Source organism: Montipora capricornis, chromosome 7 (assembly GCF_036669925.1).
Source record: "Montipora capricornis isolate CH-2021 chromosome 7, ASM3666992v2, whole genome shotgun sequence".
In the NCBI taxonomy this organism is placed as follows: domain Eukaryota; kingdom Metazoa; phylum Cnidaria; class Anthozoa; order Scleractinia; family Acroporidae; genus Montipora; species Montipora capricornis.
Window position 1 is genome coordinate 44,060,290 of NC_090889.1, and position 12,500 is coordinate 44,072,789.

At 40.2% G+C, this 12,500-nt stretch overlaps 1 protein-coding gene across 2 annotated transcripts in view; it reads left to right on the forward strand.

Moving 5' to 3' along the window:
• Window positions 1-8,230, forward strand: part of LOC138057257 (RNA-binding protein 5-like) — a 62,553-nt gene extending 54,323 nt beyond the window's left edge. For both annotated transcript variants that reach the window (XM_068903298.1, XM_068903300.1), the window contains exons 23-28: window positions 44-118; window positions 413-513; window positions 3,031-3,097; window positions 3,516-3,581; window positions 5,787-5,882; window positions 7,116-8,230. In XM_068903298.1, coding sequence (XP_068759399.1) covers window positions 44-118; window positions 413-513; window positions 3,031-3,097; window positions 3,516-3,581; window positions 5,787-5,882; window positions 7,116-7,142 — 432 coding nt within the window. In that variant the 3' untranslated portion in view covers window positions 7,143-8,230. The remainder of the gene's footprint in view (window positions 1-43; window positions 119-412; window positions 514-3,030; window positions 3,098-3,515; window positions 3,582-5,786; window positions 5,883-7,115) is intronic.
• The last annotated feature ends 4,270 nt before the right edge of the window (window positions 8,231-12,500 follow it).

Sequence of the window (12,500 nt, forward strand, 5' to 3'; positions counted from 1 at the left end):
TACTTGTACATGATTGTTTACAATATTTTGCTCTGCTCTGCAGCAAAACTTAGAGATCCACAAAAAGATGGGAATGACAGATGAAGAGCTAGAAGCTTATGAGAGACTAGAACGAGAGGTACGCAGTTGTCAACAGAAAACTTGTGATATTGTCTAGGCCGTCAAAGACGATTTTAGCCTTTGTTGCATACCCTTCTTGACCACGTTGTTCGAGGCAGGCTTTGTTTTAATCCGTGGCCAATGTCAGTACTCCTGCTCGTTGTCCCTGCCCCCCTCCCCCCCACCCTTGCAAAATCTTGGTACTAACTTGCACTTACCATAGCAGATATTTTGAAAATAATACCTGTTGCTTGATGTTGCTAAAACCAGGTCTGGGTTACTTAGCTGAACTCGACTCCTTTTTGTTGTTTAGAATAAGTACCGCGATAGAGCTAAGGAAAGACGAGAGAAGTATGGCCAGCCAGAAGCTCAGAAGATCAAATTGCCACCAAAGCGAAGAGGCGGATCCACAGGGTAAGGAAAATAATCGACCGTGAAGCGCGTTTGAAAATTGAAGAGCAGTGAAGCTGGTTTGTTACTTTGCTGCTCTGCTACTTCAACACCAGGTTAGCACGCTTCGGGTAAAAGGATTCCGGTTGATAATCAATTGGGCGAAATTGTTTAAAGTGGAGTTAACACTTTCGCCCCTCAGGGGTTAGTCCAAGGTTATTATATACTCAACAAAATTGCTCCGTCGCTGTTTCTATAGCAACTTCTGTGTTGCAATCCATAACCTCTATTATTATTCATTCAAAATATTTCCCCGTTTCTGATTGGTTAAAACCACACGCATAATTCACCATAACCAGCTGCTGTTCACCAAATTTGGAAAGAAACTTCGTCATATTGAATCAATGACGTCAAAAGTGAAGCCCGCTGCAGTTTATTAAACCGATGACGTCAAAATGACGTCAAAAGTGCAGCCCGCTGCAAATAGCCCTTATTCACGATAGCGGCCATGTTGGTTTTCAAATTGTCATGCAAATTATCCATGTGTTATGCTGGGGGGCAAACATTGGAATAACGGCAAATTGCGGAAAATCGGCACGTCGAAATATTGAATTAACATTGCTAAAAGTACATTTTAGAATTTAGAATTAAGTACCTTTTATAATAATTTTATGTCTTTTGATTGCCTCCGACATTTTGACTTTCTACTTCGTTATCTGCTAATTTTTCAGTAAAAAAAAATCGAAGTAACTTGTGCAAGCATTCTGTTTTACTACTTAGGTGATAAACATTCAATGAACATGAAACAAATCATCTGTGTGGCTAAGATGTTCGTTATAACCTCTCGAACTTGTGTTGTTTGCCCCCTCAGAAGTGTGTAGCTAATTTGCATCCAACATGGCAGCTATAGTGAATAAGGTCTATTATTGAACCGTTGACCGAAAAAAACTGGGGACGAGATTGTGTTATTTTTGTTAAGCAGAAAAATGACTGCGAGTAGGTTTAGAAGTTTGAGCGAAGAAAATATTTTGAATGAATAATAAAGCCATTATTGAATTCGGCTTTCGTAGAATATGAAGAATTCTGCAGATCTCAGAGGATGTTATCCACCTTGGCCTTGGTGGATAACACCCTCCTCGACCTGCAGAATTCTTAAAATCCTACTCAGTCTCATTCAATAATTGCTAAATGTACTGTATAGCCTAGTTTTGCATTCGTCCTTGACCAATCAGAAACGCGATATTCTGTTGACAGAGTATATAATAAATGAACATATCAAAGATGACCGACAAAACTCAGGCGTTGGTAAACGGCATAGAGAGAGTGAAACTTATGTTTATAGAATCATACGTTCTTCTTGAAAACTCGACTGTCACTAGAACTATTAATCTAAAAGAAAAGCAATCATTGTAGCATTTTTAACGATACAACTGTGTCAGCAGTTGAGGTGGAGATAGTAAAGAACTTGTCGAGGGCACGTGCTTTCAACTTTGCGCCAACTCAGCTGTTAAAGTTGCCGTCTTTTTTTGCCGGTGCTTAGCAACGACCTGTCGAACTGAATTGTAAGAACTTGGCATTCAGAGTAGAGAATATATTGTAAAAAATATGAAGGCGATGATTTATTGATTTATAATAGGGCCTTACGTACCGCTGAAAGTGAGTGAAAATGCGTGAATTTAACAGTGATACTTACAGTAGTCGAGTATGTGCAATTCTCAAGGAAAGTGATGATAGTACTTGAGCTGTTGCAAAAGAAGCCTGAAAAAACCTGGGCTCAAACGGGACTCGATTTCAGAATCCTGTTGAAGCCTGGTTGTTTCCAGTCTTCCTTCGCAAGTGCCCAAGTTGCTTCGTTTAACTGCCGTCATCACGTCTACATAACCTCCGTTCCAATATATCAAAATTTCATTTATTATATAGACAGGTGCGTTTTACTGGAAAATGCACCACTCATAAATAAATACGAAACTACATCCGGGACCCGAGTGGCGTATTTTTCCATGTCCTCACTTGTGAGGATATTGATGACGTCATTTCCTACCTTTGCATGGTTGTTTGTGCAAACAGTCAGTAAAGAAGAAATGCGAAAATTAAAGAAATTCCTGCCACCTAGCTGGAAGAATTTGTGATAAATTTTATGCTCGGTGAAAAATGGTGAGTAAAACACTCCGTCTAAGTAATAAAAAGAAAATTACACTCTGGCTCGAAGATATGAATTTTATTAGGGCCGTTTATACGAGAGAAAATAAGCCGCGGCTTACATAAGACGCAAACACCCCGTATAAACGGTACAAAATCAACGTTCACGGCTTTCTCAAGCCGCGGCTTATCCTGGCCTTGGACTTAAAACTCGTATAAATAGTTCCTTTCGCGTATTATGTACGCCGCGGCCAGAGTAAGCCGCGGCTTATTTTCTCTCGTATAATCGGCCCTATTGTCTCGTGTTACTAAATAGGGTGAAATTAATAGGAAATAGAGCAACTGAGTGCTAATAAAAATATTGGTAGTCAAATGCGACCAAGAAGTATCTTTTTCAAACAGGACCTACGAACAGGCGCCCCCAGCAGAGCGAATTGGAGCAAGTAACATTGGAAATCAAATGTTAAAGGTATTTTTGCATTCTGTAGTTTCCTGCTTAAATTTGAATATCGATGGCTATTAGCCGAATTGAACATGACCTCAAGAACGTATGTGAAAGAACTTTTTCGTTTTAAGCTCCACTCAATAGACTTTTTTTTTCATTGACGTAGTGTTTCCGAAAGATAGCGTGATAAGCCTGTAGAATGTTTTCCTTTGGCTACACTTGAAACTAAGTCGATGTTGACACAGTTGCCAGTTAAAAAATGGTAATAAAGCTTGTTGTTGTAGTTGCTCAAACGCAGACAGGCAAAACTCAGTTATGACAGACAGCCCATATTATCTTAAACTGAAATAAGCTAGGATAGTTTGATTACAAAATCCCTACAATTACAATGTCAAGTACATTTTGGTTACTTACTTCTTCTCCTTCGTCGTTTCAATACCAGGCCATGGGCTGGACAGAGGGGAGTGGCCTTGGCAAAGCTGGACAAGGGATTGTTGATCCGATTGAGGTAGGCACCATCTCGACAATTAGTCTTTCTTAGTTTTATAGCGGGACAATAATCCATTTCCGAGTTCATGCCTGCCTCCTCTTCAAAGCGAGTCTAAGTGCGAAGTTTTTCTTATGAAAATTAGTTTTCATTCATTTGAAAAGTAGAACTAATTATGATCACAAAAACTTCGCACTTAGACTCGCTTTGAAGAGGAGGCAGACATGAACTCGGAAATGGCCTATGATCGCCTAAACATAGTTAAATGGCTCAACTATTACGAGTCTCCTACAGCTCAGTGATAGAGCATCCGAACTAATAATCGGACTGTCGTATGCTCGACTCCTGCAAACAGGCGCTCGGATTTTTTCCGAGTATCGCCGAGGCAGCACCGGTGAACGGTGATTTTTCAAAGGTGTAGCTTGTGGAGTTGTGTCATAAAGTGCTACTATGACCAAAGAAGCAATTTTTCTTTTTCGTTTGGATTTCAAAACTATGTTAACTAAACAGTAACTGGTCGAAGTTTTAAGCCGTGATTTAAAAAAGGAAACCTGTTTATTTTAACTGCAATTTTCCTGTTTAATGGTCCGTTATTACTAACTTTAAAATCTAGAGTGAGCTGGATCGAGGAGAAAATGACGTCAAAGACTCAATAGTTTAAGAACGCAGTGCGTGTGTACGCTGCTGAATTAATATGCAGCACGGAGTTTTCGGGCTTTTAGACTTTTAAACTCGTGTTTTGCATAGATAATAAGCTGCGTTTACACGCTGAAGTTTTAAGCCAGTGAGTAAACGCGTCACTTTTCCCTAGATCCAACCCTCTGAGGTCCAATCGGTCAGTTTGGAACGTGAGTAATGGATGAAATCCAAAACTTTGGATAAAAATGAAAGCTTAAAATTTTGCCAGCCATACTTTCAAATACTGAAGGAAAAAAAGAAGGGATTTTTTGATCACAGTAGCACTTTAAAAGATAAAGGTATGTTGCGCGGTTTATGAATATGCAGGAAAAGCAGATCTTAACAAGTGTTATTGAAATCCAGAAAGAAAATTGGGGGTAATCACGCATTTTTCAAAGATAATTAATCAACAATATATGTAAAAAGCTTTAAAATACAAAGCAATGTATGGGTTCTTTTCCAAATTGACGCTTAACTATCTCTTAAAAATGCTTGTTTCCCCCCCCCCCCCCCCCCATTTTCGTTTTGGATACCGAGAACACTTACTAAGTTGTACTTTCTCCGCATACTTTTAAAACTGTCCGAAAATATCCCATAGAAAACTCCGAGCATCTCGAGATGCGCAGAACGTATGCGCAATAACAGTAGTAGGCACCGTCCTTAAACAAGCAGAATAGTGGCATGAACCAAACCAAAAAAGGGGCAGGCTATTGGCTAATTTGCAAAGTGTAGAATTGAACTCGGGTGCACTGTGGATAGATCCACCTGGTCATCGCAGGCAAACCCCATTCCTCCTTTTGGGTTGTGTTTGCTACAATCTTGGACAGATTAAATGGAAAATTGAGACCACCCCTCCCTGGCACGTTTTGGCCTTCACGCGGCTTCATCCTTGATTTAGGTTGAAAGATGCATTTCTGTTCCATATTAGTCTGTCTAAGATTGTAGGTCTTTCTCGAAAGCGGCTGTAAAGCATTTAACCCTCATGTACATCCAGCGCTCTCTGGCAAACTATTGGACCACATTGTTTTCCAGAAACTACAACCCAACACCAAACAGATCGTGTGATAGAGAATAGAACAGTTCTCAAATGATTGTCCAAAGTTAATACGCGATTGCAATTGCTACGCTTGGTGATTGGTTTAAATATCTCGCGCCAGTTTATCAACCAATGTGAAGGAAAACCAAACCAATCTTGACTTGTGCGCGCGATTTTTCCTGCGCTTCTGGCAAGTTACATGGAATTGCTACGAATTCGGATTGTTTGCACCTACTGTGATCGATTGTAGTAATTACTTTGGTATTCGTTTTGCGACACTCAATTGAAAACTGCCTATATGAAATTTCATGTATTTGAATTGCGACTATGTAATGCTTAGTGAAACTGATCATCGCAGTTTGTGAAGTTACTTGAGTAGTTGCAGAAAAGCCTGGAAAAATCCAAGCATGAACCGGGACTCGAACCCAGGACCGCTGCACTTGCTTTGCAATCTTGACCTATGAGGCCGTCTGGCAGATGGTCGCGTACACTTTTGTTTTCTTTTTCTTTAGGCAAAGATGCGAAGTCAAAATGCCGGCCTTGGTCTCAAAGGTAGCAACTTTGGGGCTTCTTCGTCGGACAGCTACAAAGATAAACTCAAGAAACTGGTGTGTTATAATAAGTGAAAGCGAAATTCGTATTACGGTTAGGCTTAGAGTGAAGCAAGGCTAGGAAATTTAACAATTGAAATATACCGGACAAAATAAATATGGATGCTCTGGCTATAGTTCATAAATGGATGGGAGGCGCGCTGGCCTCATGGTGAGGGGGCTCGACTCCGGATCGAGTGGTCCGGGGTCGGGTCCAGGCTGGGGACATTGTGTTGTGTTCTTGAGCAAGACACTTCACTCTCACGTTGCCTCTCTCCACCCAGGTGTATAAATGGGTAGCGGCGAAATGCTGAGTGTAACCCTGCGATGGACTAGCATCCCATGGACTAGCATGGACTAGGACTGGATGGACTAGCATCCCATGCAGGGGGGGGTAATAATACTCCTAGTCGCCTCATGCTAATGAAATCGGAGATAAGTGCCGACCTGATGGGCCTTCTGGCTCGTAAGCAGGGACTTTACTTTTTTAATTTTATTCATAAATGGCGGCCAAAAAATTATTCTTTGCCTTCTCGAGAGCAGCAAGCCTTGCTCTAAAGCAGCATTTCTTTTGTATTTGGTCCATGCAAGCTAGTCTTATTAGCACTAGATCAAAGAAATAATTTATTGGCCGCTATTTATGTATGCGGTCAAAAGGGGCTCCATTTTGAAGAGCCCCTAACCTCTATTTTTAACTTTGATAAGAAAAATGTATTAACCCTTTGCAAAAATTTTCGTTTACGCATGCGCACTTGATCTGAGAACGAGCGCGAGGAAGGGCGAGGAAAAACTTTCGATGCAAACAACAGTTCGTGCGGTGATTTTTGCTTTTGAGTGGGTTTTCTGGTCAGTTCACGATATGATGACGTCAGTCACCGGAAGTAACATTTCACTTCCTTAGCAACGCGCGAAAAATTCGTCTGTGGGCCCTTAAAGAGCGCCGTAAAATTTTACAAAACCAAATCATGTCCCACTTCCGAGCTAGTGTGAGGCATTGGTCTTTTATTGACATGACGTCATAAACTGTTTTTGCATTGCAATAATTCGTTCAAACTGGAATGCAAAACATCCAGTGACGTCATTTCAGGGATAGACCGATGCCTCTCTCTCCCTAGCTCGGCTTTTTGTTAGTTTGTATACCACTCAGAGTGGTCGTTTCTTCATTTGAGTACAATTAGATTTGTGTATCTGTATCTGTGCTTACCCTAAATCATTCCACTCTAATTCTCACTCCTGTTTTGCTCTTCACAGGCTAGATCGCGATTTAACGATGTGTGAACAGATGTCTTGTTCTCTGGACATTTGTTCTTGGTTGAGCGGAAGTAAAACATTTACCGATGGCTTCACTTGTTAACGGGAAAACCTAAAGAGAGCTCTGTTTTCGAAAAACGAATCTATCCAGTACAAGGCTCGTGTATTGTTGTCTTTAGGCTAACGAGTTCCACCGAAGCGTGGCAGAAGGTAGACTGCTAGAAGAGGAAAGGAATGATTGAGCGCGATCTTAAACTATTCTAATGCAGTGGGAATGTGATAGTCCGTTATCCTATTCGAATAGGACCAATTTTGTTTAAGCTGTGTGAATGGAATAGCATTCCGGCCATTCTGCTCTTGATGGCAAGATGATTGGAATAAGCCGAGTTTTCGATTTAAAACCAAGTGATCAAAAATCTCCAATGGAAGGTAATGAGAGAATTTTTTGCACCAACATGCGATGACGTAGTATGCGAGTATGGTACGGTTGTTTTAAAAATTCAACCTAAGAGTCGAGTCCAGACTATTCCGTGCGTTAGTTGTCGCGCCATGACGAGCGGAAACCAGTCCGTTTTCGAATGACGTGTTTCGCTTTTCATTAGTTCATTCATTCTGAAAATGAAATGTAAATTTATGGTAAAGTTTTCTCAAATGGTGCACTTGTGTTATTCTCTCATTTTGGTGCTCGCACTGGGTTAATAATCTTTTCTCTTTTGTGCATATCCTCAAAAGACGGATAGAATCGTTTTCGTTTCCAGATCCGCGATCCTTTTGGCCAGCGCCAAGGGATCGCGCCTCTGGAAATGAGAAAGAATGGAGTAGTATTTAATTACCAGCTTGTGAGACTCTTTGTCACAGGGAAGATTATGAACTGGGCTTTGCCATTTGAAGAAAGAGTGCTTAAATTTTGGATGTTTTTGCCGTCGTCATTGATCGAGTTACACTGGTTAATAATGTCAATTGTTATCTTTCCCACTACCGTAAATTAAGCCCCACTTTCCCCTCCCCCACTTCCTTTTCAGAGGAATAATAGAAGATTTACGGTATTCGTTTGTTCCATACTTGGGAAAAGGTTGTACAAATAACAGATATTTCAATAAACAGCCAAATACCTCTTCTATGGTATCTGTCATTTTGTAATTAAGTATCTGGTGCTGAGATTGCTTGAAAGAAAGTCTGGGTCCGAAATAAAGATATTGGTCATTTTATGGGTTGGAGCGTAGGTATTAGAACGCCTCTCGTTATTGGTTCAGAAAGCAATAGGCACTAAACAGTTTACAACAGAAACATGGGCCTTGGAGTTGCATCTTATACCGGTCCTACGAAATTAGAGGTTGTACAGAGCTTGCGTGGTTTCTGCGATTTATGGTGTTTTGCCAAGTAACCTGGCCTTTTTATGACAACGAGGCTACCCGTGACCTTGCATTGATGGAGACCTGACCTTCAGCCGAAGCAGGTACCCCTCCCTATGCGTTTCTTCTCTTGGCCTCTGTGCGCCTCTCCAGGGTCGTACTGAAATTTTTATAGCCTGCGTTGTTTCATTACAATTTTGTCGCATCCTGGCCATTGATCGAACAGTAAAGATCCTAGAAAAGGAGGCAAGCAAAATATTTAGTCTCTAAAACCTTTTTCGCTCGTACATTTTTCCCAATACAGATCATGTGATAATACTCAATAGGTTTTATTTTTGTTCATTAAAAATAGTGCATGCAGACATATTGATGTTCATTGTACAGTTATTCAGTTTGCGGCCCACTTGTCGCCTTTTTTTTTTACTTTGCAAGAGCAATGGTCAACCACAACAATGGCGCTAACATTGGTTGCATTCTTGCCTAGAACGCTTGTGGGCTTTGTGAGTCAACACCCGCCTAGCCTAACTGTGTGTGTCAAGTCAATCATTAAAAGGTGGGAGTTTCTCAAAACAGTAGGGGGTCTTCTTGCAGGTGTTCCCTCAGTCTCTTACCCCAGCTTTCGCGCGGCCAGTTTGCGGAAAATCGTTTCGAAGCTCTTTCGAGCAGGAACGCTTGCAACGCAGGCTATTCAGGAACCCTTGGGTATTCTTCACCGATTGCATGTTATTTTGGAATTTCTTGAGATCCTAGGGGGGAGGGGGAGCTTTCAAGTAAAGTGTAGTGCGGGCTCAGGTTTACTTCAACAACCTCAGGAATAGCTCAGAAGATCTTCAAAAGCCTTCAGGACTCTCCAGGTTTCTTCAGACTAACTTCAGAAACTTTAGCTTTAAATGCTTCTACGTATGTTACAATTTTTGCACTTCATGGTGTTAAATTTGAGCTGTACTGCCCTGTTGTAGTCAATTGTTGTTCTAAAATTATACATACATCTGTAATTTCAACAATGAAAGCAGATTTATTTCCTTTTTCAAAGAAAATGTAAACAGATTAACATGTATTTTACCAAGTACTTAATTCCCCTTCCATAATAAATATATAGTTCATTAATCAAATTCATATCCTTCACATCCCTCTTTGATCAGTGGAAACTGCAAATTAACAAGTGATGCACAGAGTTGAAATATGATAGCTGCAAGACGGCGTAAATATGAAGGATTGGAATAAAACTTAAAATCTTAAAGTCTTTAGGCCCAGCATTTGCCCTCTCAATTTAATTTAATTTAATTTAATTTAATTTAATTTATTTAATTTATTTGAACATGAATTCTGCATTTTGCTTTTGCTTTTGTTGCCCTTGCTTCACTCTCAGTAAATTTGCCATTGTTTAAAAAAGGTGGTATATTTACAGAAACACCATTTGGTACAAGATCCTGTATAACAAAACCTTTTTCTGCTAAGACCATATCTCCAGCAGTAAGGTGATTTGAAAATCCTGATTGCTGCACAATATACATACACTGCAATTGAATAACTATGCAAGGTGAAGATTTGTGTAATTTTGTCTAACTTTCATCAACGTTATAAATATTTGGTCTTCAAAGCTGATTGATTGCACTCTCCAACCAGCAAAGTGATTGATGGATTGTTTAAATCTATCTGCATAATTGCTAACAATATGAAACACTTCCTTTGTTGGCAGCCTAGTTTCCATCTTCAAAACATCTTCACTCAATGTTGATACTGTGTAATGTTTTTGTACATAGTCTTCATTTTGGTCAATTATTTCCCTTTTTGCCTGCATGTTTTATGAGTCAAATGAGTCATGAGTCAATGAACTCACAGTCAATATAGCAATAATTTGTTGATTAAGCCCTCCTTTCAGTGATTAGGCCTAAGCACTCTCTGAAATTTAAGCTTTCATTTTATGGTTTAATTAACTGCAATAACTCGTTGACTCATTGACTCATTGACTCATAAATACTTGACACTCTTTTTGCCTGCTCCAAGTCTGCTTCCAGAATAACTTCTCTCCAAATTGTCAGAAGTGCCTCGTTCAAATTCTTCTTTCTTCCTTGCAGCTTCTTTTATTTCTTGTAGCGTCTGCTTTGACTTGATTTTCTTCTTTTTGGCTTTGCTTCTTCTGCAGGGAAAAGTTTGTTTTGATTCCACTCGAAAATCTTTGATTTTTTCTTAGTACTGTGCTAGAAGCCGAGGTTTTTTATCTTGCAGCTTCTATCTCATAAAAACATCTGCTAGCACGGCAGCTCTCTGATCTGCCTGTTAATAAAGCAACACTCGGTGAGCATTAACAACCACACCAACAGCTCTCGAAGCTAATTTCTATCATCGAGTCAAATGTTAGTTCTTCGCTTCAGGGGAGGAGATTTTAAAGTCGGAGTACAAGAAAGGGCGCCTCAAAAACGATATGATTTATATAAGCTTAAGCTTATGTCAAATACAAGGTGTAACAAATGAACCCACTGGGAACTCGGAAAAATCCGAGCCCCAGATGGGATTCGAACCCACGACCCTCCGTGATCAAGTACGGATGCTCTAACCACTGAGCTACTGGAGACTCTATGCAACGCAAGGGTGAAATGTTGGGTATTTGACTCGAGCTGCATCACGCAGCCACAGAGTCAAATAACGACTGACAGCATAGTTCATAACTGCCTCGCTCAGTCACACATTAAGAGCATCATTGAAATACAGTTGCCTGTATTTCTGTGAACGATGCGGCCAACCAACCCCCAAAGTGAGCGAAAGTGAGACAATGATTAACATATATCAAATACAAGGTGTAACAAATGAACCCACTGGGAACTCGGAAAAATCCGAGTCCCAGATGGGATTCGAACCCACGACCCTCCGTGATCTAGTATGGATGCTCTAACCACTTAAGCTTATGGCCAGTTTACACGGTATGACTTCATTTGTCGGCCCGATTTATCGGCCCGACGACGTCGGAGCGCAAATCTTGCGTATATTTTCACACCCGATCAACGACCGATTCATGGAATGAAAATGGGTCCGATTCCAAACGTCTGTTGCACTGCAGCAAATTTTAATTTTGAAGCCGGGCCGACACTCGGAGAGAAACCGCCATGTCAATAAACGGGTATGCGAGTGGGTAATCAGGGGCACCCAACGAGAATGTACTTGAAAAGCACTTAAACATAGCATTGTTACACGTATTTTAGTATTTAAACGGTGGATATAGGCATATATTTATCCCCTAACAATTTTTTATCTCTTCGGATTTCCTAGCTGAAAGTCTGGTGATCCGAAAATTATAGGGATCAAAACTTACCTTTTCGAAAATTTCAGCCAGAAAAAAGGCTCTAGGTGACCTTTTTATGGTAAAAATCCGTTAAAAATGGGCAATCATACCATTTTTTAGATGTTCGAAAATCCTAGGAGAGGCAGGCAAGCAAGAAATTTTACAACAAATCTTCCGAAAATTCTAGATCTCAAATTGTCTTCCGAACACATATTTTCCGAAAATTGACGGTGGTGTCCCTGGGTAATGCGCAAAATTACTGAAAAAACTAGACGCTCCATGAGCGTAAACTGGGTTACCTGCGGTACGTGTTACATTATTAAATTATTTTGTAATGTAGTGTTCCGTTTTGAGGTTTTTACTTTTTAAAGCTTTGGTAATAAATTCAGTTCAAAGATAACAAAACACACTCTTGAGAGAAACTCACTCGTTTCTTCTTTAAAAGGACTATGTCACTTAAAATGTTATAATCAATGATTTGGGGTGCAGGGATGGCGCAGCGATGAGCGCACTCGATTTGAGTTGCGTTAATTGTTTATTTCAGTTTACAGTATCCCCAATTAGCGCTAGAACGACTAGACACTTGATAAGTTGCTTTCCTTTCCCTTTTTTCCAAAATTCCCAAAAATAGGATGAAACATTGCAAGAACCACTTAAAACTGTTGAGCGGCATAAAAAAAATACTGCAAAAGGAAAGAGACGCATGGATGGACATAAATGTACAAGATTGAAACGGGTTACATTCGGGTAATC